At 34.3% G+C, this 25,324-nt stretch overlaps 1 protein-coding gene and 1 long non-coding RNA gene across 3 annotated transcripts; one reads left to right on the forward strand and one right to left on the reverse strand.

Annotated features, from left to right (window-relative positions):
- Positions 1-1,112: 1,112 nt before the first annotated feature.
- LOC120175051 (calcium sensing receptor, chloroplastic-like) lies at positions 1,113-7,825 on the reverse strand. 2 transcript variants are annotated; one of them, XM_039181761.1, is made up of 14 exons: positions 7,742-7,825; positions 7,282-7,387; positions 5,781-6,692; positions 5,511-5,611; positions 5,301-5,415; positions 4,857-4,934; positions 4,676-4,768; positions 4,185-4,268; positions 3,650-3,748; positions 2,908-2,970; positions 2,665-2,695; positions 2,297-2,343; positions 1,980-2,038; positions 1,113-1,500 (listed from the first exon to the last, which is right to left on the reverse strand). In XM_039181761.1, the coding sequence occupies exons 2-14, from the start codon at positions 7,327-7,329 to the stop codon at positions 1,281-1,283; spliced, it is 1,950 nt and encodes a 649-aa protein (XP_039037692.1). In that variant the 5' UTR covers positions 7,330-7,387; positions 7,742-7,825; the 3' UTR covers positions 1,113-1,280. The 2 variants fall into 2 exon arrangements, with proteins under 2 accessions (XP_039037692.1, XP_039037693.1); XM_039181762.1 differs by having other exon boundaries at positions 7,746-7,811.
- LOC120175052 lies at positions 1,327-21,912 on the forward strand. The gene is made up of 3 exons (XR_005521223.1): positions 1,327-1,542; positions 17,522-17,523; positions 21,901-21,912. It is a non-coding gene; the product is annotated as an uncharacterized LOC120175052 (long non-coding RNA).
- The last annotated feature ends 3,412 nt before the right edge of the window (positions 21,913-25,324 follow it).

Here is a 25,324-nt window from a genome sequence, read left to right on the forward strand (position 1 = left end):
CTGTGGGATACTAAAATGAAACAAAAACTAAACTTTAGGTATGATTTTGTAAAAATTGAAAATTTAGGTACTAAAACGTACCAAAAATGAAACTTTAGGTACTAAATGCGTAGTTTACCTAATAAAGAAATAAATATCATATGGAATTCAGGTTTATTATACAAATTGATATATGAATTTGTCAATTTTTCTCAAATCAGTTTTTGTGTTGATTAAATATCACATATCATAATTTGATTGGTTGTTAAAATATTATATCATTGTTATGTATAAAAAAATCAAACGTAGGGATCAATATGAGATTTTTAATTTAATTACTTAACTTTCAAATTACTCATAATTTAATCACTCTAACTTTTAAATTTTATTTTTATTCTAATTATATATATTAATAAAATAATGATGAAAACATGAGCAATTTGAAAGTTGAGTAGTTGAATTGAAAATTTTCGAACTTTAGTGATCAAAATAAGAGTTAGAAGATAGTAATGTGATAAATGATGTAATTACCCATAAAAATGTCAAAGCGCAGCTTTGTTGTGCATTTGGTAATATTGGTGCAGTGCTTGAGGTTGGTAACGGAGTGTTTGAAGTGTTTTTCAAGGACCAGCGCATGAATTTGGGTTAGAGCTCAACGGATGCCATGGCAGACCTCAACCGAGAAGTAATGCGGCTTGGCCAGTCAGTCTACAACCGACCCGGCGCCGGTGGTGCCACTGGTGGTGAAAACGGACCTTCATATTCGTCAAACAAGGGGTCTGATGGGGATGTAATCGATGCAGATTTCTCCGACGGTAAGGAAACTAGGTTCCTACAAGTGAACTTAGTAAGGTGATTGATGTATGCTAAAGCTTGAGAGCTTCGGGTTTGAACTGGTTGAAAAACATCCATCGATATAAGGTCCATTACCTCTTTCCGAAAGACATGCATGATAGGATGTGTAGCATCACCGCTTGTAAACCGGATCTCTTTTTTCCTTTCCGATGTGGGAGTAATGTCCCTAACCTTTTCAAGGCGTGACACAAGCACATGCACCACAGAGAAGCACCATAACCGGAGTAAATAATGCCGTCTACTTCTCTATAACAAGCAGCACGGAAGTAAATCCATAATGAATAACCAAGCTTCTTTATTGATTGCAGTTGGTATGATTGTTTGATGAGTATTATAGAACAGAAATGATTTTTTCACTATATCCAAGTGATCAGGGTCGGTCACCTTGCATTCACCAATCTGATGATCAAATGAGATATTCTACCGCGAGAAAAAATGCACTACACCTATGCTTCGGAGAGGTCGACTTTCTCATTCATCGGAGCCATTGCGTCGGGATCTTCTGAATCGGATGGTTTAGATTCATGCTTCGCAGCAGCCTGCAACACTCGGCTTTGAACATCTGACGATGAGGGTGATGTTGGAAGTCCAATGCCATTGGTTTCTAAGTTACCGGAAACCCATGAAAGCGCCTGAGCTCCAAATCTGACAGGAGCTAGCAACAACCTTCAAGAAGCATTTCAGTTGGAAGAACAAACTGTGGTCAAGGTTTCAGTAAAATCCAACTATAATTGGTTAGAAGGATTTTAAATCTTGATCCTTGGTCCATGAGTAAGATAAATATTATGTAAAATTACACATTAAACATTCCTAATAACTTAATCAGCGGCGAACTCATAGATGACAAAAGAAGGAAGACCAAGGACTGACGATGAAAAGACATTTTTCGAGTACCTAGTCCATAAGATCTATTTAGTTCTCATCATTCTGCAGACATGACAACGTCGGAAATACTGCATTGGCAACAGCTACCACAACTATTTTTTGACAACGGTTTTATGTAGGACAACGCTGTTAATAGCCATATAGTTTGGAGTTGGACATGGGATCAGACACAATTACTTCAAGAAAAATCATGAATGCAGCAAAACAATCTTTCGAATATCACAGTATCGGTATTATAAATGTCTTGAAGAAGGGTGTACCTTATGTCTTTTTCCAGATCCTCAGAGCTCTCATATGAAGAGACCCTCCGATAAATGGTCTGGAAAAATTATAAACCGGCGATGAAGAAGTTTTAGAACCACGATTATCAATAAGCTAAAAAGAGCCGCTAAAACATTCTCTTCAATGTAAAATATAGGAGAAAAGATGTTCAGAAAAGAGTACAAAGCAACGGCACATTTTTTTTTTCTTTTTCCTTCAAAACATCATAAGTTTGTTTTAATTTAGAAAAACAAGGAAATGGATATCAAATGCCGAGAATTTGACAAGAGCGTGTAAAACCAGGAGGCTTACGTACCACGACTAGACCAAGAATGCCAATCAGCTGTAATGATTTCTCCCACTCTACAAAGAAGAGGAATTCTGGTAAATATAAAAACGACATAAAGAGTTACGAAGGGCACATGCATGAAAAATACCTGGAAAAATATATTAGAGAGAAGATATATTAAATAGCAATCTCTCTATCTCTCTCTTTCTCCATAATTAACAAATCAAAACTCACAACAAATGAGCATTTCAGAAGTTTTAAGAACTGCAAAATGCATATTGCTAGACTAACTTGTTATAAATCGCAATCAATTATTGCTTCCAGGTTTCAATTTCTTTTAAAGAAAAAAAAACAAAAAGGAATTGATATGATTCAAGGAAGGACAAGATACATACCTAGCAGCGCGTAAATTGCTGCTACAGAACCCTGCCACAAAGATATACATTAGCATTTTATGGGTTTTAACTGATATAATTAACTTGTTACAAGTGAGGATAATGATGACATTGGACCACCTTACGAGATACCAAACATGCTTCGAATATTGCTCAAGCTAGTGTAATAATAGGAATGCCCTTCTTTTAGCTAGTACATGTACTATTAAAACTTATATATCATAAAAGGAACCTGAGTCTTACCACACCATAACCAAGAACCTGCACTGGAGAAGGACTAATTTCTTTTAAGAATGCCTCAGCTTCCTGGGATGAACACAAGGTAAAATTTGTTACATAAATGAAAAAATAAATAAATAAATAAAACAGTCGAAAGCATTTTTTATTCAAACCATTCATGGATGACATATTTGGAAATCCTAGATCAGTAAGGCTTGGAAGTGTCTTATATTAAGGTGGGACATTGTAGCAGTAGCGAATCAGATTTTAAGGATAGATGTTTAACAGGATATGGACATCCTAGCTGTTTGTTTCTCTATTTCTTCATTTCTCCATCACATGGTGGGGATGTGTTAGTTGTAACTGTTCGATGTGGTTCTTTAAACATCAGCTCTAAAATAGCTATATTACTTGGTAGCAGTAACATCCAGTAACATCGAAGATTGAAGACGAAATGCAACAAAACTACCTAAATCAATCACATTAGCGTAACTGCATAAGAAATTGTGATTGTGTTCCATGATAACCAAGTATTTACCGATAAAGTATGTGACTTTATCCCTCTTTTATTCTTGGTCCAATATTTTACGGACATACTTTAGGCAGTTTCGTCACAAATGAATTCAGAGCTACTTGGAGTCCTCTAATTGAACAATAAACAAAGAAGAAAAAGAAATACAATCAATTGAATCATAATCCTATGAGTCAACCTACTGCATTTTCTATATAAAAACTTCCAGGAAAGATAATACGGCATAATAAATACCTCATTGAGTATCGTAAGTGATGTCTCTGGTTTTAGTTCCTTAATTTGGAGACCCTGGTTCACCCATGACTGGAAACCTCCCTGGACCTGGTAGGGTTTCTGTGATATAAAACATTTATTAAACTGAGTCAGAAGGCAACAATGCAATGTTCAGCTACCAAAATGAGATATTAGGATTTACAGATTTAACCATTTAGGTCCTGCATATTTCAGTTTGGTTTTAGCCACAAGTCTTCAAAAACTATAAAAGGCCAAATTAATAAAAAAAAGTTAATTGAATTTGAGCTGAATATGTTCACTCCTTAGATCAAGACTCTCAAATATCTAACTGTGACATTTCAGAGAGGCATAGTAGTATCTCTCACATTCGAGCAGCCAGACACAACATTAAGACATGAATGTCAACTCGTGAAAAGAAAAGAAAAAAATACAACATATGAGTTACAGGTATCGTAACTCGTATTCCCCTCCACCCTCCTAGTTTTGGGCATCTAAAAGCTATTTTCTTAAACTTTGAAAATTCAGACATGCTTACCTTAACCCCAAGTTTTCTCAATGATCTTGCAATTCCCTTGGAACAACTACCATCAGCATCCATAATTATGACCTTCGACCTGCCCTACACGTGGTAGAAAAGAAAATATACATAAATTATGATGTTCTATTCGAGGGCCAATAATAATAGTCACGCTCAGTAGTTAACTTTAGCTACATCAAATAAGAAAAAGACTGGATGTGCATGATCAACTCCCCCTCCCTCTTCCTCCAACCTTTCCAACGAGCCATGGATTTAGTATGACAATAAAACTAAGTTGACAAAGAAGAGCAAAAAGTACGAAAGTTCATAAACATACGAAGCTACAAAATCATATGCTAAATTGTTCTTAGTAGCCTAAATATGAATGCATTCCTGAGTTTGGTTAGTCTGACCTTAAGTTCTTCTTTCGCTCTTTCTGAAAAGCTCTAGCTTAAAAAGCAACTAAAACCAGGGAAGAGGTAAACAATGAAATATAAGAAGATACAAACCTCAATGGTTTTCAAGTTTCTAATAACAACAGCAATCAAGGAATCATCAAGGCCCCTTCCGCTCTTCATTAATTGCCGTATTGAACCATTAACCTGATGAAAACGAAGACCATAAAAGATAAAGCTTCAGGAAAGCAAATAAAGTAAAATTTAAAAGTAAGATGATTATGTTTAACCAGACCTCAGGTAAATATACACTAGCATAACGAGACCGTGCTGCTCTTCGAAGATCGGGAATGCCATCTCTCTCTCTTAAGACCTTGACAGAGTTAATGCCCAAAAATAAGCCACTTCAGATTCAATAGAATAGGAAAAACAAATTTCAACTTCAGAAAAATAATAGATTATTAATCATCTATGAGGGAAAATAGCACCCTAGGAAAAGGAGCACGAGAACACTCTGGAACTAGGTTGGTTAAGTCTCTTTGAATTGAATTTCAAAATACAGAACATAATCCATGCTACAAAACAGATGGCCTGAAACACATTGGAGTGCAGCTCAGGTGGGATTGTGGGGTAGGCTTAGGACTGAGAACCTAAGTTTGAGCTATCGTACTTTCTCATCTTACTCAAATACACAAAAAGGGGGGGGGGGGGGAAGAGCCAAGTGTTTGCGGTATCTTGCCTCAGGCCGCACATCGATAAGTAAAGCCTTCTCCTTTCCGGACAAGAGCTCCAAAGTTAGTTTAGGAGATAAGTCCCCGGAGTAACCACCATATGCCCATACCCAGTAAAACACCCTGCACAGATCTGATACAAAATATAACTCCCCACACGAAAAAGAAAATATTCGGTAAAACTTATAATTAAAATGAGCACATAAGAACATTCATACCATAGAGTGGCTGAGGAGCCAACAAAAAGGAAAAAGGGGACAATGGGATCATTCGGATCAAAACCTACACTCCTTTCCAGCCCCTCAATGCCAATGTAAATCTGCTTACAACAAATTGAATTAAAATAAAAATGAGAAGAAGAAGAAGAAGAAGCTCACAACTGAATAAATAATGGATTTGATGAAAATATAGAATTCTAACAGGTTTTATATGCTTGAACACTAAAACCATGAGCCATGAACTGATATGAACACCAACTAAAAGAATACCTGTTGCAGGGCATCCCCAACAGGCTTTAAGGCTTTTCCTATTTTCTCTTCATACAAAGTTAGTGTGTCTTTGATCTCTGGCGGAAGACGGTCCTTAGCAGAAGCATAATAATACACAAAAGAGGAAGCCCCGTTCGATAAAGAATCCTCCACTCCAACAATTGTACGCCTCAACAAGTCGACAGCAAAAATATTAGCTTTACTTGATGCTTCCTTCAAGTCATTTAACAAGTTTGAAAGCTTGTTGTCAGCTAATACTTGAGCATTATCTACAGCTTCAGAAGCACTTGTCTTAACAGAAGTTATAGAAGAAGTAATTTTCTCCAATAAGCTTTTCACAGCATTCTCTCCCTTGTCTAGCGAAGAGTTAACAGTCTCGTTAACCCCAGACAGAAAATCATCAAGACCAGTTTTCACATTGGATAGTGAATCGTTATCGAAGTTCAGGGAGCTAGATGCTGCAGTGGAAGTCTCGGGTGTTGTGTCAATAGTTGATATGGTTTCCGGTCCCTCCAAACCCATGTAATCGTTGGCATTTTCAACTAACTGGTTTGACGAATCGGCAAGTTTCTCTTCTGCAGCAGATATACTAGAATCTTCAACATATTTCAGTTCGACATCTGCGGGTGACATTATTGCTTCAACCGAAGAACTCCATTCATTAGAAATTTTGCATTTAACATCAACTACCTCATCTGGGCAAGAATAACTGTTAACAAGGTCCATAGATACTGGTTGTTCGGTGATTTCAACAGAATTGGAGTATAAAGATTTCTTTGCTTGTGGCTTAAACATTCTATGGAGATGATTTCCATTTGACATGCCCAAAGCAGACTTGTCTTGATAGTTACATCTGAACTGAAAGTCTTTCTCAAATGGAGTGAAAGGCCGCAAACCGCCATGGAATGAAATCTGCTAATGGCATCAGTTCGAATAATGAATGAACTGCTTCTTAAAAGACAATTAACCAGTGCCATTTTAAAGATACACCAAGACTCACAATGCAGGAAATACATTTGTTACACAAAGAAATCCATTCGTTGGCAAAGGCACGCCCTAAATGCAGCTCTAGTACAATGTCATCATTCCAAATACACGAATGAACTACTTCTTGAAGCAAAATTATTTGAAGGTACGCTGGGATTTGGGGGAAAATTGTTACATAAGAAAGGGTATACCTCGAAAAAAGTAAGATAAACAAGCAATATTTACTAATATATCCTATAAACATAAATTCCCAAAATGATCAGGACACATTATGGTCTTCACTGACACAGAGCATTCCCCCTAGATGCAGCTTTATCCACTTACAAACCAACTATTATCAACTCCTCGACATTGAAACCGATTCAGTATTCCATAGCAGTTAAATTTCATAACTTTGATTAGAATTTAGCTATTCCAGCTTGAAAGTTGAAACATTCAAGAATTCAGAAAAGATTTAAACCCATAAAATCAAAACAAGCGAGTCAAATAGTGTATAGCAGAAGAAAAACTTTACCTGAGAATGTGAAGAACAGCCAGCAGCGGCTGAGCAAACGGGCAACATTGTTCAAAAAGAGCTCAATAGCAAACCACACTTGGTAAAACTCAACAAACTTCGATATCTGCTAAAATTCCAACAACAAAAAACCCACATCAAACGATAAATAACAAATTCATAATATGAAAGCCAGGGAAACAAACAAACAAAAAAAAGCAACTTTTTTTGGGAAAGTTCAGTCGAATGAATCAAAAGTGTCAATGGGTTTTTTTTCTACATGACAACCCATTTTCCTCTTTGTAACAACAAGATCAAAACTTTAGCTCTTTTCCTTCTTTTATATCTCTTAAAATTTAATCTCCGGACAATATTATAAACTAAACAACACCCAAATGGCAGAAAAAAAGGGTTCTTTAACATGGGACACTCGTAAGCTTTACAAAGAACTAAAAATAAGATCAAATATCAAAATGTGTACCAACTTTCTAACGAAATTGAAGGCGGATGAAACATAAAAACAAGCTGAGTGGAAAGGAAGGAGAGTGGAAAGATTGGAAGAAAATGAAATATAAATGACGACAGAGAAATGGGTGACGATGGAAAATCGTGTGGCTTGTTGAAGCTGTTAGATTGTACTTAATCCTTTCAGTGGCTGACTTGGCGCAACGCTTTGCCTCTTGTTATGTGTGGGGACAGATTTTCAGACTCGCATTTCCACTTCAACTGTCTAGGGACGATAGAAAAACTGGTTTCTTATTGGGCAAAACCGGTTTATTAAACGGGTTTCTTATTGGGTAAAATGCCGAAATGGTCACCTATGTATTATATTCGTACACTTTTGCTCCCTAAAATAAAAAAGGTTAAATTTTGATCACTTACTTTATGGTTTTATTAAATTTTGGTCATTGGAACATTGGACGCCATTATTTGTATAAATTATTAAAAGAGTTTAATTTTTATTTTAATCCCTAAACTTCTACATCGTTTTGAAGCTCACTCAACTCTCTTTTAAAACACCATCGTAGTTCTTATTGGAAATTCTCCGAGGGTGCTAGATCTAGAATAGATCATTTTAAAAACAATTACCTCAGCTCATTGAATTCTTCAATCGAATAGGTTTCCAACGAAGTAAGGCTGTGAACGACCACAAATCACATGCAAGCACACGAAAAACGGAAACAACACCAAAGAAGTTGTAAAAATATGCTTTTTTTTATTGATTTTCTTTCAGTTCTTACATGCTTGTTCTGATTTTGTCTCATGTCTACCCTTTCTTTTTTAATGAAAAGGAGGCCAAGGCCTAAACAAGATTTAATGTCTTAGAAAAGGGGGACGGACCATGCAGGTCTCTGAACATGCAGTCAAGCACTTGCGTAGGAGTCAAGATGTAATCGGTGGAGCCATCAGGTTTTGGTGTCATCTTAGCAATGGTGTCAGCTGCAAAGTTAGCTTCACGGTGGATAAAGGTGAAGTCAACCATCCAGGATTTGGAAGCCATGTTTGTTATTGCTCTCACAGTGGCAACCGGACTGGAGATGGAATCACTTGAGGAGGCGAGTTTGTAAGCTTCAATTCAATATGTTTGGCATTAGACACGTTCAAAGCCAAGATCCCAGGCAGTATGAAGATCGAGAAGAATGCCCTAGAGTTCTATATAGAGAGGTTGAGATATTCTAATGTATTTGTGAAAACCCGCAATCGTGCTCCATCAATCGAACATTTAAACTCCATTCGATCACTCTCAAACTAGAATTCAACGCCCAATAATTCCTCTGATACATAGCAACCAAATTTACGTCAAAAACTGAACTTAATCGAAAAACCAACTTGAATCCGAAGATAAAACACCAAAAAACAACTTATCGAGTGTGAATTTGGCAAAACAGATTTCGGATTCGGACTCAAGACGTCGAAAAACATAAAATATGACATTTTTAAAATTTTGACTTTCGGTCAAAGTCAACGGATTGACTCAGATGAGTTGACTCGGACGAGTTGACTCAGACCCGGTTCAGACCGATTCGGAGCGGTCCGGTCCACCTGGACCGTTTCTAGAAGACACCATGGCTGGGGAAGAGCCCCACGCGCGTGGTGGCGCGTGACGGCAGCGACGACTTCAGGGTGGTCGGTCGATTACACCCTGTTCAGGCACTTGACAAAATTAACCTAAAACGCATCAAAAACCATCCAAAAGCAAGGAAAACAAACCGAAAAAAAAAAGATTCGATTACTTACCCAACTACGGTGGACGGATGGAAGACGATGAAAAGATAAACGCAACTGGGTTTTGATCGAAAGAACACTAGGAACTCAACGAGACAGGCAGTGTGATGAACCGATGGACGTGGTGGCCGAAATCAACCAAAACAATAGGCGACACTAATGTTTTCCGATGAACATTCGATCTATGATTCATGGTGAACGAAGACGACTTTTGACGATCAACCTGAAGGGTTTGGTCAGACAGTCACGGTGCTTCAACTGGAGGTGGCGGTGACGCTCATCGACAGCCGAAGCAAGGCGGATTGAAGGAAGGAAAAGCGACGGGGTTTTGGCTATTTCACCCAATTCGTGACGGACGACGGGCGTTTTGGGCGATCTATGGGTTGGGTAACTTAGGTTGAGGTCACCGGTCGATGGCGAGTTCGGAGGGCGATGTGGCGCAAGCTGGGGCGGTTGGACGGCAATGAAGTGAGGTGATGAAGGGGTTGACGATTAGGGTTTGGGTTAGGAATTTTATTTCCAATTTTGGGATTTTGGAAGCGAATTATTCGGGTTTATTTTTCACTACCAACAGAAAATGGGTAAATTCAGGGCTGGGTCACCGAATTTCCTGCAACTTTCTAAAGCTGACTATAAGTTTCAAAAACTTATATTTTGACCCCTAAATTGGGGTCTTACAAAAATAGTCACTCAACTATTTATATATTTCAAACTAGTCCTTTTTCGTTAACAATTTGATGACCGTCTAAGCACAATGCTAATCTACTGACTATGATATGATAAAATCCGATCATAGAATATTAAACGACTATACAACTCAAACAAATATAAGATTAAATTTTACCATATCTTAGTCAGTAGATTAATGTCTAGCTCAGACGATCATCAAATTTTTAATGGAAAAAGACAAGTTTGAAATATATGAATAGTTTGGTGGCCATCTTATAACTTTTAATAGTCGAGAGTATGATGACATTTTAACCCAAAACCGACGGGTTCTGTCCTAAATCGATCCAAGGTTCATTTTTTTTAAAATTTTATGTTTGGGTCGGGTCATTTTTTTAAAGGGTGAGGTCGGATCAGGTCAGAGTCGAGTAGAGTCGAATGGATTATATATAATTTTTGGGTTAGATCAGGTTGACCAAAAACCCGAGCCGTGTCATCCCTTGTCGAGAGACTCAATAAAGCATAACTCTATAATCATGAGACTATTTTATAACTTTTAAGTCACTCAACTATTTATATATTTCAAACTAGTCCTTTTTCGTTAACAATTTGATGACCGTCTAAGCACAATGCTAATCTACTGACTATGATATGATAAAATCCGATCATAGAATATTAAACGACTATACAACTCAAACAAATATAAGATTAAATTTTACCATATCTTAGTCAGTAGATTAATGTCTAGCTCAGACGATCATCAAATTTTTAATGGAAAAAGACAAGTTTGAAATATATGAATAGTTTGGTGGCCATCTTATAACTTTTAATAGTCGAGAGTATGATGACATTTTAACCCAAAACCGACGGGTTCTGTCCTAAATCGATCCAATAGGTTCATATTTTTTTAAAATTTTATGTTTGGGTCGGGTCAATTTTTTTAAAGGGTGAGGTCGGATCAGGTCAGAGTCGAGTAGAGTCGAATGGATTATATATAATTTTTGGGTTAGATCAGGTTGACCAAAAACCCGAGCCGTTGTCATCCCTTGTCGAGAGACTCAATAAAGCATAACTCTATAATCATGAGACTATTTTATAACTTTTAATAGTCGATGACTCAACTAATCAATGTCCTATAATTAAGGTATCATTCCTTAAAAAAAATTAGCAAACTTTCTGACTTGATATTTTTTTAAAAAAATTCAATGATGATGTGGCATTACCTTATGGTAACACATTAACAACATCGTTAATTTTTTAACAATCAGTGGCCAAAATAAAACTGAGACGTAACATTCGATATAATCTTAAAATAAAAAATAATTAGTTGACTAGATCAGAATAAAAATGATGCTTGGGTACTAAACATATAATTTACCTTTAAGTTATTGAATATTTACAAAAAATGTTAAATTATACGTTTAGCAACTTTCTAAAGCTGACTATAAGTTTCAAAAACTTATAATTTGACCCCTAAATTGGGGTCTTACAAAAATAGTCACTCAACTATTCATATATTTCAAACTAGTCCTTTTTCGTTAACAATTTGATGATCGTCTAAGCACAATGTTAACCTACTGACTATGATATGATAAAATCCAATCATAGAATATTAAATGACTATACAACTCAAACAAATATAAGATTAAATTTTACCATATCTTAGTCAGTAGATTAACGTCTAGCTCAGACGGTCGTCAAATTTTTAATGGAAAAAGACAAGTTTGAAATATATGAATAGTTTGGTGGCCATCTTATAACCTTTAATAGTCGAGAATATGATGACATTTTAACCCAAAACCGACGGGTTCTGACCTAAACCGATCCGATAGGGTTAGTTTTTTTTTTAAATTTATGTTTGGGTCGGGTCAAATTTTTTAAAGGGTGAGGTCGGGTCAGGTCAGAGTCGAGTAGAGGATATATATTTTTGGGTCATGTCGAGTTGAATGGATTATATATAATTTTCGGGTTGGATCATGTTAACCAAAAACCCGAGCCGTTGTCGAGAGACTCAATAAAGCATAACTCTATATTCATGAGACTATTTTATAACTTTTAATAGTCGATGACTCAACTAATCAATGTCCTATAATTAAGGTATCATTCCTTAAAAAAATTAGCAAACTTTCTGACTTGATATTTTTTTTAAAAATTCAATGATGATGTGGCATTACCTTATGATAACACATTAACAACATCGTTAATTTTTTAACAATCAGTGGCCAAAATAAAACTGAGACGTAACATTCAATATAATCTTAAGATAAAAAATAATTAGTTGACTAGATCAGAATAAAAAGGATACTTGGGTACTAAACATATAATTTACCTTTAAGTTATTGAATATTTACAAAAAATGTTAAATTATACGTTTAGTACCTAAACTATCATTTTTTATCTATTTTAGTACCTAGACTTTCAATTTTTTCAAAACCATATCAAAAGTTTAGTTTTTGTTTCATTTTAGTACCTGTTCAAAATTTAATGTTAAGTTTTGAATTTTTTTTGAAAGTTTAAGTGCTAAAACAGACCGAAATTGATAGTTTAAGTACTAAACGCGATAAGTTTTTAATGGCGAGTACTATTTAATGTATGCATGTGCTCAATGCTCATGGCCACTTGGAATTGAAAAATAAAAAGCATACTTAAATACAACACAAACCTATTTAATTAAATAATTGAATAATTTAAGGATTGTTTTGTCGTTAAAGGAAATATGATTGAAACATCAAATTCTAAATTACAACTCTTATCTTATATTTTTTTGTTATTAAAATAGTGATCGAATACGAGATTTTATGTTAAAGAATAATAATACTGAAAATTCATTAGTTAAATTATGAGGAGTTTGATTTAAATGTGAAGTGAATTGTTAATATTATGTATAATGCCATTGAAGATGATCATCTAGTTAGTCTCTTAATTAAACATTGTTTGAATTGCAAGGACCGAATGATTTCAGTGGTAAAAAGATTGTTGTTATTCTTTAAGGTCTCGAGTTCGAGCATTAAGAATGTCAGGGGTGTGAGCGTTCAATGTCAGATAGTTGATACCTTTTATACATGGGAAATGAATCCTTCGTCGTTTAAGCAATGTAAGTACTAGGGTAAAGTACATAAATGGTTCTCCGACTATAGGATATTACTTTATTAAGTCCATTAACTATTGAAAGTTACAAAATGATCCTCTAACTGTAGGGAGTTGTTTTGTTGAGTCCCCTTAACTATTAATAGTTACAAAATGATTATTTATTATGTTCTAAACTCGTATTTTTTCGTTAAAAATTTAACGACAGTCTGAGCTGTACTTTAACATGTTGATTGAGTTATGATAAAATATGATCTAATAATCTCATACGACTATCATATCTCAGTCAGTATGTTAACTTCCAACTCAAACGATCATTGATTTTTAATGTAAAATGACGAGTTTGGAACAAAATGAATAGTTGAGTGATCATTTCTTAACTTTTAATAGTCGAGGGATTCAACAAAGCAACTCTCTATAGTCGATGGACCATGTTGTAACTTTTAATAGTCAACAAACTCAATAAATTAAGCAATATCATATAGTCATGGGACCATTTGTGTACTTTACCTAAAAACTATTAGATATTTTAATAGTTTAATGTGATTATAAGGTGATATTTGTTTAGAATCTTTCTTAACCATTGATAACATGCACATACTCTTCAGACGTAGCTGTTCGAACCCAAAACCTCTAAAGAGAACGACCTTTTCTTTAACTACTGAAATCACTCAATAAGTTTATATTTAAGAGAAAATAACTTCAGTGACCGAAAATGTCTTATAATATACGATTTAACCAAATTTTTTTAGATTTGCAAAAATAACCAACAAATTCGCAATGTGAACTCCTATTTCACAACACAGTTTCCAAATTTGCAACTCGAATTTGAAATTCGCAACTCGAACATGGAAATTTTCGCAACGCGATTTCAAATTCGCAACACGAACTCCAATTTCGCAACACAGTTTCCAAATTCGCAACTTGAACATGGAAATTTTCGCAACGCTAATTATCGATATAGGTAAACACAACTATTTGCAACGCGAATTTCGTTTTCGCAAATCGAATTCGCCAATTTCGCAACTCAATTACCGATATAGGTAAACACGGTAGAAAAAATTCGGTCAAAAATCCGAATTCGCCAATTTGAAAACTAAGTTGCGAATTCGGCAAATTCGTGTTGTAAAATGTAAAATCATGCCTCTTAAAGAAAAAAATCATTTCGACAGGTCGTTTGTTTGGTTAAAGTTAAATGAACGAACGAACATGAACATACCCTCATTCGTGTTTGTTCAATTCATTTAGTTGAGTGATTCATACGTGAACTTAGCAACTGGGATGTCCCAGGTTGAAAACCACTCCAGTGCATTTTATGTCCTTTAATTTTTTCTTTAAGAGGCGAGATTTTTACATTTCGCAACACGAATTTGCCAAATTCGCAACTCAGTTTTTAAATTGTCGAATTCGGATTTTTTACCAGATTTTTTCTACCGTATCGGTAATTGAGTTGCGAAATTGGCGAATTCGATTTGTGAAATTCGCGTTGCGAATTTGGAAACTGTGTTGCGAAATAGGAGTTCGCGTTGCGAATTTGTTGGTTATTTTTACAAATCCAAAAAAATTGGTTAAAATCGTATATTATAAGGCATTTTTCATTACTGAAATTATTTTATCTATATTTAATCATGGTACTAAAAATGTTTGTATTTGATATTAATTTCATTGATACGAGAACTCTAAACAACATCGATAATGATGCATTAAGTAAAAAGACTTCTAACATCTTCAAGATGACAAAAATGAAATCAAAATCGAATTAATATTTCGAAAATATAATGTAAAATATAATGTCAAATATAGTACAAAAGTCTACAATAAGTACGATATATCAAATGATAAGATCCTATAAATTTGTGGCTCTTGTGCTCAAAACTTTGTGCGGGTAATTCCCTTACCCATTGTCACAAATCTTAACGAGTAAAGATCAAAATATGACCATTGTTCTTCTAGTTGCAATAACACCATATTGAAAATTTAAGCGAACACGAATCGAACACAAACATCTTCAGAAATAAATAAACGAGCACGAACATAACTTTGTTCGTTCAAGCTCGATTCATTTACCCTTAGTTTTATCTATAACGTATCATATTCTTACTATAATTGTTATTTTTTAATGTTAACTTCTTTTTCAAAAAACATTGTTGTTACTTTTTTGGACATAAAACTATAGTGTAAATATTAACATGATCGAAATTTTAAATTCGAAGGTCAAATTATAGATTAGGCCCTCATAACTTTATAATTTATTTTGTTGCTAATCTCGTTCAACCAATTGTCTTATAATATACCTATACCTAACTACTATTTAGATACGATGATGATAACGACGACAATAATTTAATAATAAAAGAAATTTTTTTTATATAATCACTAATATTCGATTTTTTAATCAAATAATTTAATAGAGTAGTGTAGTGTGGCTCATTCCATTAAATTAACTTGGGGGTTGTTTGTTTACTTTAGAATGATCAAACGCTGAATGATTTAAATGCTGAATGATTCAGAGGCTCTGTATGAATTAGCTCTGAATGTGACATGTTGTTTGATAATGACTCTGAATCATTCAGAATGTACTTCTGTGCTGAATCATTCATAATGTACTTCTGTGCTGAATCATTCAACACTGTTTTGCTGAATAAGTCAGCACTGAATCATTCAGAGGTGCGAAACAAACACGCTGAATGCTGAACGCTTCAGCATTCAACGCTGAATTGTTCCATTAAGAGACAAACAAACATCACCTTAGTGGATTAAGAGAAGTAAACGTGACACTCTTAGTAAGGAAGTGTTAAATTGAAGGACGAGAATAAAAATTAAAAGAATTATAAAGTTTAGGGTTAAATTGGTAATTTCACTAAAATAAGGAAAATTTTAAATTTTAAAAGATTTATGTCAATTACGGGATGATATTTATGGTTTTACTAATTTATGTCACTAACACATTTGTTATGATTCTCAATCATTTGACATTGAACGTTTATATTCTTAATATTTCTAGTGCTCGAATCCGGGACTTCAAGAAATAACAACAATTTCTTTACCACTAGGTCGCTTGGTTCGAATTATTTTTCAATTATGTTTTCATCGCTAATTTTAACTTTTAAACTTTATTCATTTTAGTCTCGAAACTCTTGTTTAATCATAAATTGATACCACCTCGAATCATTGTAGCTGATCAAATTTGAACTAATTTATTCATTTATTTGGATTATTTTAAGTAAAATGTAAAAACAATTTCCTAACATTTAATTAAATAATTATTTTAGATTTTATCTTTTGGATTATTTTGGTTATAGTATTTTATTTTAAAGTAAAAATATCCATAATATTTAATTAAACAATTTTTTTAACTTATATTTTTTCTATGTTCATTTTTATCCTTAAATTTATCATTTGTTATCTAATAATTTTTATTCACAAATAATTTTTTTATCTTTAAATAAAATATTAAGGATTAAAATAATTCAAAAATAGATCGTAATAATTATTTAACAGAATGTTGAGAGTTTTTTTGTCATCATATTTTGGGGAAGTCTCACGTGCAGCAGCCTAATATACGACTAAGGAAATACGTTATCGGATATGGTATTATCTTTTTAACATTTCATGTAAAAAAATTAGTTAAAACATTATTATTTCTATCGGAAATATTATTATTGGGTGCTTTACATGGTTTGTTAACATATCTTGTAAAGCGTTATTTAAAATATTATTTTTTCTACCTGAAATATTAATATTGAGAACTTTACTAGAAATATTAAAGTACATTAATATTTTAGGTAATTATTTATCAAAAAATATTAAAAAATAATATTTTCAATAACATATTTCCTTAATCGTATATTAAAATTATCGTAGTGTAAAACTTTCTTCTACTTTATTTTATTGAATGATGATATTATGGCAAATTATGGTCTTCATCAAGTTAATTATTTTATCCCATAAATAGTGAAATATCTTTATTTTAATTTTTAATTTCCGCACGTGTTAAACAACATTAAGACAAATGGACAAAATGGAAGGAGATGTTTCACACGAATGATATTGAGAGGTGAGAGTTGTCAGAGGCAATTGGGCCCACTCGGTATCCGAGGGCTGCTGATTGACACTTGTGGGTCCACTCTCGAAAATTTTAAACTACAGCTTATTAATATGAAAGCGATTTTATAAATAAAAAAAATCATCCAAATTTTATAAATTTTATTGATTTAGTACTCTTTAAAATAAATCTTTGTAATAAGATGCGTTACGTAAAATATGCTTAGGTGAACTAAAGGCGTATTTCCTAAATCATTGTTTCAGGAAAAATATTTACATGACATCACATACAAATGCACGTTTTAAGGGGTTTTTCCTCCAAAATTTTCTTGTCACATCAGATTCCTTAAAAACATATATTAAAAAATATGTTTTAAAAAATTTTAAAATAAAATTATAAGAACTAACATCGTAATTTAATACATATTAATTCTACGACTTGAAGAACATAACGAGGTTAGTTTATATAGGCATATTAGAGTATTTATGTTATGTTTCTTGACAATGTAAGATAAAAAATAAAAAGTGTATTATTTAATTATATATATATATATATCTAATTAATCTACTTATACACTATTATTAAATTATATTAGGTTAATATTTATAATTAAGGTTTATTAATTAAGATTAGATATTTTTATTTGTATTAGATACTATTGCCAATCAATCTAATGAAACATTTAAGTAAATGCACGTTTCACGTAACACGTCTTATTATAAAGAATGCTAGATCGGTAAAATTTAGAGAAACGATGCTTAATAGGTAATATTATAATATTTGAGTGAGTTTTGAGTAAAAACTCTTAATATGAGGTTAATAACATAAAAATTAATTATAATAAGAAATTTATCAACCAAAAATGTTATATTTTTATATTATTTTCAATTTCAATAAAAATTACAAATTTATATACTTTTATTTATTATAACTTTTTAATTTTAGCCAAAATGTTACCAATTGTTATAATCTTTTATATTGAACATGATAATATTTTAGATTAAAATCGTCTTAAATTAACTATAAATAAAATGTCACACACCATAACTGCCCTAGTTAGGTACTTCAACTTATCTTATTGCTTCAAATTAATATAGATATTTAATTATTTTTTTCTAAATTAGTACTTGTAGTAAATGATTTATTTAGATTATTGAATTAAATTTAAATATCAATTTGTATCTAAAAAACGAGTTCAAGTATTTAACTGAAAAACAATTTAATACTTAAACAGTATTACATGTATTTAAATAATGATTTTAGTATTTATTATAATTTTATCATTGTTAAATTTGGAATACCTCTAATATTATTTTAAGCATGTTATCTAAATAATTTAAACAATTATTTCTAATCACTAAAAATTAATGTAGACACTAATTTTCGAGCGGTTTGAAAATACGTATATAATGTATGGTTTTTAAAACACTTTTAAAAAACTATATATTATATATATTTTCAAAACATTTTTAAAAATATATAATATGTAATTTTTGAAAAAATATTTTGAAAATATAAACATATAATTTTTAGAGCATTTTTGAAAACTTATATATAATATATAATTTTTAAAACATTTTTTAAAAATTATAATTTTTAAAGAACATTTTTAAAATTATTAGTTTTTTGAAAAACATTTTTAAAACTTATATATAGTATATAGTTTTAAAAAAAGAAACAGTTTTAAAATATATATTATATAGTTTTTATTTATTTTTTTATTTATTATTATATCACCCGTTTTATTTAATTATTTAATTATTATTATTATTTTTTTTAGGTCAATTGCTTTGGTCCAGCAACAGTCCAAATTGGGCCTGAACCAGCCCATAGCCAACATCCAAAGGAGATAGGGTTTACGTTTAACACAGGCGGCGCACAGGGGAAAACCCTAAGACTTCATTTATGCAGCCAGATCTGGACCGTTGGATCTGACCCAATCCAACGGCCAGGAGCAATCTCAAGTGTCACCGGAAATGGAACGGTCAAACAGGCAACAAAATCGGAACAAGCACGTTCCACAACGCCAAATAGAACGCAGGTCGTAACAAGATCGGGAACGACCCCGAAATATCCGGGTTCAACCCCGAGTTCGCCGGAAATGAGCCACCAACGGTGGGGTATAAATACCCCACCAAGCCTGTCACACAGGGGGAGGAGATCGAAAGCCATAGCCACAGTAAACCAAGAACGAACCAAGGGAGACCACATCAACAATAAACCAAAGGACATCACCATCAACAACGAACCACAAGTCAAGAATAAGAGAAAAAACCTACAAACACAAACCAAGCAAAACCATTCGAAACCCACATGCAAGTATAACGCAAAAACCAGTACGCGTCGGTACAGATAAAAGCACATCGGGAAAACGAAGGATTTACCATCGGAAAGGTAAAAAAATCGAACCTTGTGGCCTAGATCTACGATTGGTGGGTGGTTTTTAGGGTATTTGGGTTTAGGATTTTGGTTACCGGGAACGAGAGGAGTGTTTTGAGGGCTTTGGGTTTACCCGACCACCATCGCCGGCGGTCAGCAAGGTGGTCGGTGCGCCAGTTAGCGGCCACAGGTGACGGCCTGCGTGAGATCGGGAATATTGCATAGAGAGAATCTGGAGAGAAGCTTGTTCTCTCATTTGAAGAGAGGGAGAGGTAAGTATGAAAATGTGAGGGTTGAATCGATCGTTGGGCTTAAGTAACATATATGTATATCACAACCAAACGTCGTCGTTTAAGCCTAGGGATTTCCGTGTTTTTCCATTCGTGGTATAACCCCCACACAAGTCCTTTCATTTTTGTAATGCTATGTCTCAGCATTTTAATAGAGTTTTGTTTTACATGATTTTGAGCATTTATTTTCAATTATTATGTTTTAGTCCATTATTACACGTTTCTGTTATGTTTGTTAGAGTTGAATTTCGACCACTACATTTGTGATATTATAATTTCAGTCACTAATTCATGTAGCACACTATGTTTGATGATTTTCAAATTTGACTCTTTAATTTATGTAAAATTTATTTTAATCACTATTTTACATTTGGTTTAATCATTATTTTAGTCCTTTTTATGTTTTATTTGTTTTTTACGTTTAATTTTTAATTTTGTATATATGTTTTTATTATTTATTATTAATTACCTCTTATTATTATTTTTTATTTCATCTCATACTTTGTTTTTCTGGTTTATTTAATATTTTTATTACTTGATCATTTTTCGTATTCTTGTATTTTATCGTTACTTTGATTTTTTTTATTTGTTATTTATTTTATGCTATTTTATTTTATTTTTTTTATTTTTTATTTAGTATTTATTTAGTATTCATTTGTGTTCTCTAACATTTTTAACATTGTAGAGAAGTTCTAACTGATCAAAGGTAAGTAATTTGAATCGGGTTTTTAAATTTCAATTTAAATTTTCGCCATTAAAGACAACCGGAAAATTAATTGGTACCGAAAGGGCGGTTCAAGGGTGCTAATCCTTCCTTGACCGTAACCGACTCCCGAACCCGACACGTTTCTGGTACGACGCAGATCAGGTAAGATGGTATCCGGCCCACCTAAATTCGTTTTAAAGTGGTCGGTGGCGACTCCAATTCATTTAATCCAAGTCGAAGCCCAATTCCGGGGCACAACCGAAAGACGGTTCCGACAGCTTGGCGACTCCGCTGGGGACAGGTAAGTGAGTCAGGCCAGAATTAATTTCTGATTGTCTTTTTATGCGAAAATTGTAAGTTTAAATTTTAATTTATTTATTCGGTTCAGATTATTTACCTTTGATTATTTTTCAAATAAATAGTTGTACTAACATTTTTTCAATGATTTCAGATTTTTTAAAAAGCTTCCATCTCTAGCTCTAAACCCGAGCTCCGAACCCATTTTAAGTGGGGGTGAAAGCGACGCATTCGTGTGAATTTATTCACCGCATATGCCTAGCAAGTAGCCTTCGGGATTCATATACCTTATGCCTTCGTGTGAATTTATTCTCCGTATGGGCATAAGGGAATGTGTCCTCTCGAGTTTAACTTAGTCCACACAAGCCTGTGATGGGTTTAGGACTAAGGGTCTGGCAAGCCCAAGGGGGCACCGGCAAGGAGAACTCGAGTACCGTTTTTAGAACCTAAACCGGGAGAGTACAGGGAATTAGAGCCCACCCCGAAACCTCATTCCAAACCCTAGGCTGTTTTATTTCCTACTTTATTTTCTGTTCAAAGCATGCGAACTAGACAAACATGTGGTTAGGTTTTGTTTGAAATTAGCATGCGGGATAGAGATCATGTCCGTGTAGGAGTAATAAGCATGTGGGGTAGATATCATGTGGGGTAGCATTTTTCATTTTTATTATTGTTTTGATTTACCTCACTAACCCTTTTACTTGTTGTTCTCTTTTATTTTTTGTTCATCGTTTGCATCAATTAAAACGATGGGTTGATCCACCAAAAATATGTTTGTTAAACATGAATAATCTGCATTAATGGACGAATGGGTTATAATACAAAGAGATAAAAAGCTCAGAAGTCCAACCGTGATCAAAGAATACTCAAAGACAAAGTTGCAGGGGCAATACGAGGAAAAGGTCACTGACTCGGTCGCTCCTTTCGAAAACTGCGAGAACAAGATGGTGAAACCCTAGTTGAGCTGGATGCCATTACTGACGAATTCAAGAAACAAGCTTCGGATAGTTTCTCTTGATGGAGGGATCCAATGACACTTTCGTTAGAAACAAGCTCGGTAGAAAGTGAAAGTCGGAGATACAGTCATTCGAGATTTTTTTTTTGGGGCAAGCATCTCATTATTCGCACATTTTAGCCAAAGGAGCCGGAATGGTTCGACAGGATATTCAACTAGTGAAAAAGACGAATCAACTTGTCAGAAGCTGTACAGGATTCGTACCATCAAAAAGAGTTTTTTGTCTCTTCAGACGTAACACTTTTGTCACCAATGAGGGTTATTCAGAATAACAGGCACATTTTTTGGATCAATGTCTCGGACATTTCATGCATCATATATTTAGACATTTTGCATTTTTTTTATTTTCTTTTCATTTTATTATTTTCTCTGCATTCACATTAACTAACATAAACATGTCTCATCAAAGGGAGCAAATACTGGATACACCGCCTTAAGTATTGGACACACCCCATCCACATAACACTCATTTGAAAAAGAAGAGGATGGAAGCCAGAATTACACAAATCGAGGAGAATATGTTAAAACTACAGAAGGAGTTAGAGGACAAGATAAACCAGAACAGTCGAAATATTCTGGAAACAATCACAAAGAACCAAGAGTCCTTGGTTGACCAGATCGTTGCCAAGTTAATTGGCCTACAACAGACCAGTGCGCCTGAGGCAGGTTCATCGGAAGGGGTAACTATACAACCTACCCCACAAGTGGTTATCTCACCTGAAATCTTACCAGAACATCGAGGGGACTCATCGACGGCAAAAGCAAAGCCCTCGTCCTCTGTATTTAACCTTAAGGACAATCCGGGTTATTACCATGTACCGGATTTGGACGAAGAGGACAAAGCGAAGAAGATGGAGGAAAAAATCAAACAATTGGAAGACCAAATGAATATAGTCAAAGGAGACCGTGACTACCATGAAATCGATGCAACGGAACTTAGTCTAGTCCCGGACTTGGTTCTTCCCCCGAAATTTAAGTCCCCAGAGTTCGAGAAGTTTGACGGGAACAGTTGCCCATCCGCTCACATCACCATGTTTTACCGAAAGATGACAGGATATGGAGGAAATGACCAACTCCTCATCCACTGTTTTCAGGATAGTCTGTCGGGCTCAGCCATTCGGTGGTACAACCAGCTCAGCCGATCAAATATCAAGACCTGGAAGGACCTGGCCAAGTCATTTCTGGAACAATACAAACATAACAATGATATAAGGCCAGATCGAGTTATGCTACAAAACATGGAAAAGAAGCATAACGAGAGTTTCAGGCTGTACGCACAAAAATGGAGGGACTTGGCTGTGCAAGTTCATCCACCGTTAGATGAAAAGGAAACTCGGAAACTTTTCGTGCAGACTCTGAAGGCTCCATACTTTGGGCATCTGGTGGCGATCACATCAGGGAGCTTTTCAGACTTGGTTATGGCCGGAGAAATGATCGAGTCGGCCATAAAGCAAGGCAAGATTAAGGATGGGGGAAGCCAGTAAAAAGCCTCCTATGAGGGAGAGGGATGGAGAGGTTAATAACATCAAACAACTCCAGCAAAGGTGTTACAATCTCCAGCCCAAAATCAACTGCAGCTGTACCGTTAGGTACTTCTAAACAAGATTCCAGGAGGGAAAGGGAACATTTCGACCCTATTCCCATGACCTACAAAGAACTTTACCAGCAACTTCTTGACACCCATGTGGTGTCACCATATCCAGTAGAACCCATGAAGCCCCCATACCCCAAGTGGTATGATGAGAATGCGTATTGTGAATATCACGGCGAAGTCCCAGGGCACACAATTGAGAACTGTTACGCATTCAAGAGGGTCGTACAAAAGATGCGTAACCAGAACTGGATCGACTTCAACAACTTGGGGGTATCCAAGTGAGGAATATCATTTCATCATTCTGTTTGAACTTGTTTTTTTTCCACTTTTTCAAGTTTTTGTAAGAACATTTGAATAAGTTTATGTCACTTTAATGATGACGAGCAACGAATCACATTTGTAAACTTGCAATTCTTTGAATATCATCTGAATTAAGAAACTCTGTAAATGGTTCAAAGTTACAAGATCTTTGACGAAGTAACATGATTTAAAAACAAGGACTTTGACCCTACCCAGAATATACACTCAAACACCATACCCTACTCTTGCAATATAACTTTTTCCTTTCATAAGGTGCGGACAACATGGGGCATCGTTTGCATATGAAGATTACTATACTTTTTATTTAAGACGTTCAGTGATGATAATGATCTTCACAGATAGAATAGTCGAGTAAGTGAATCTAGTTTAGGTCAGTTGCTTGAAAATTGAACTCTAAAGATGAAATTTTTGACTTTCAACAAATACCTAGGCTATAACAGGTTCTTCTTAACAATCTTAAGAAATTAAATCCGTAAAAACTGAGCTATTCCACTAAGGCAATTGGTTATAGAGGAAGCTTGAAAGCCCTGGCCTTATGAGTAGATGACGTTCAAACCATGACATTGCTTGGACACTTGGCAATTCGGTGTTTGCTCCACTGCTCTTGTCAGGTTGAAGACTCTGTGATGAGATGAACCCTTCAGTTGACTTGATAAGAGTGATTATAATGATAAGTTGTCCCTCTAAGGCAATTGGTTAAATGCCCCGGCTTTATGGATTCAGCTAGCCAGATAATGACAAATTAAATCAAATTTATCTAAGAAATTTTCGGTAAAATGGACTAAGGGAGTTAAGGAACACCTGTTATAGTCAACTACACACGAGCACTCAAGAATTTCATTTTTAGACTGATATTTTTTGCACTGCCTTTGTTGGAAGAGCCTACAAAGCTTGAACAAATGAAAGATTTCAGAGGACTGAGATAAAAGGTCTAGTAATTGATCATGCTAGTTGCGTCATTTTGTCCGCACCCAATTAAAGTGCCAAAGCATGTTGCGATATTTAAAAAAAAATTACATTTTTTACCAAAAACCATAGAAAGGAGGCCAACCTAAAGCCGACTCGTCCCTTTGAACATTTGTCAAAGATTTGTAACTCTGAAAGCATTAAAAGAGCTCTTGATTCCTTTGATATTTTTTGAACTCACATTTACAATTTGATTCAATTGCGAACAATACTTTACAACATTTTTATCATTTCTCTCTCCTAAAACAAGAAAAAGGAGAAAAACGTTTTCAAACAGAACAATCTCAGATATGAAATGTCTGTAAAACCCAAGCTCGAGAAGCAAATGGGGCACGATCGATTACAAAGACCAGATTGGCAGACAAAGCACGAGACTCCATCCAAGAAATAAATCATAATTCATTCATGATTGCATGCATCTTAGACATACCTAGGTGCATCACATCCATCATTTTAGCATGCATAATTTTGC

This window comes from Hibiscus syriacus, unplaced genomic scaffold, assembly GCF_006381635.1.
Source record: "Hibiscus syriacus cultivar Baekdansim isolate YM2019G1 unplaced genomic scaffold, ASM638163v2 tig00112159_pilon, whole genome shotgun sequence".
Lineage (NCBI taxonomy): Eukaryota > Viridiplantae > Streptophyta > Magnoliopsida > Malvales > Malvaceae > Hibiscus > Hibiscus syriacus.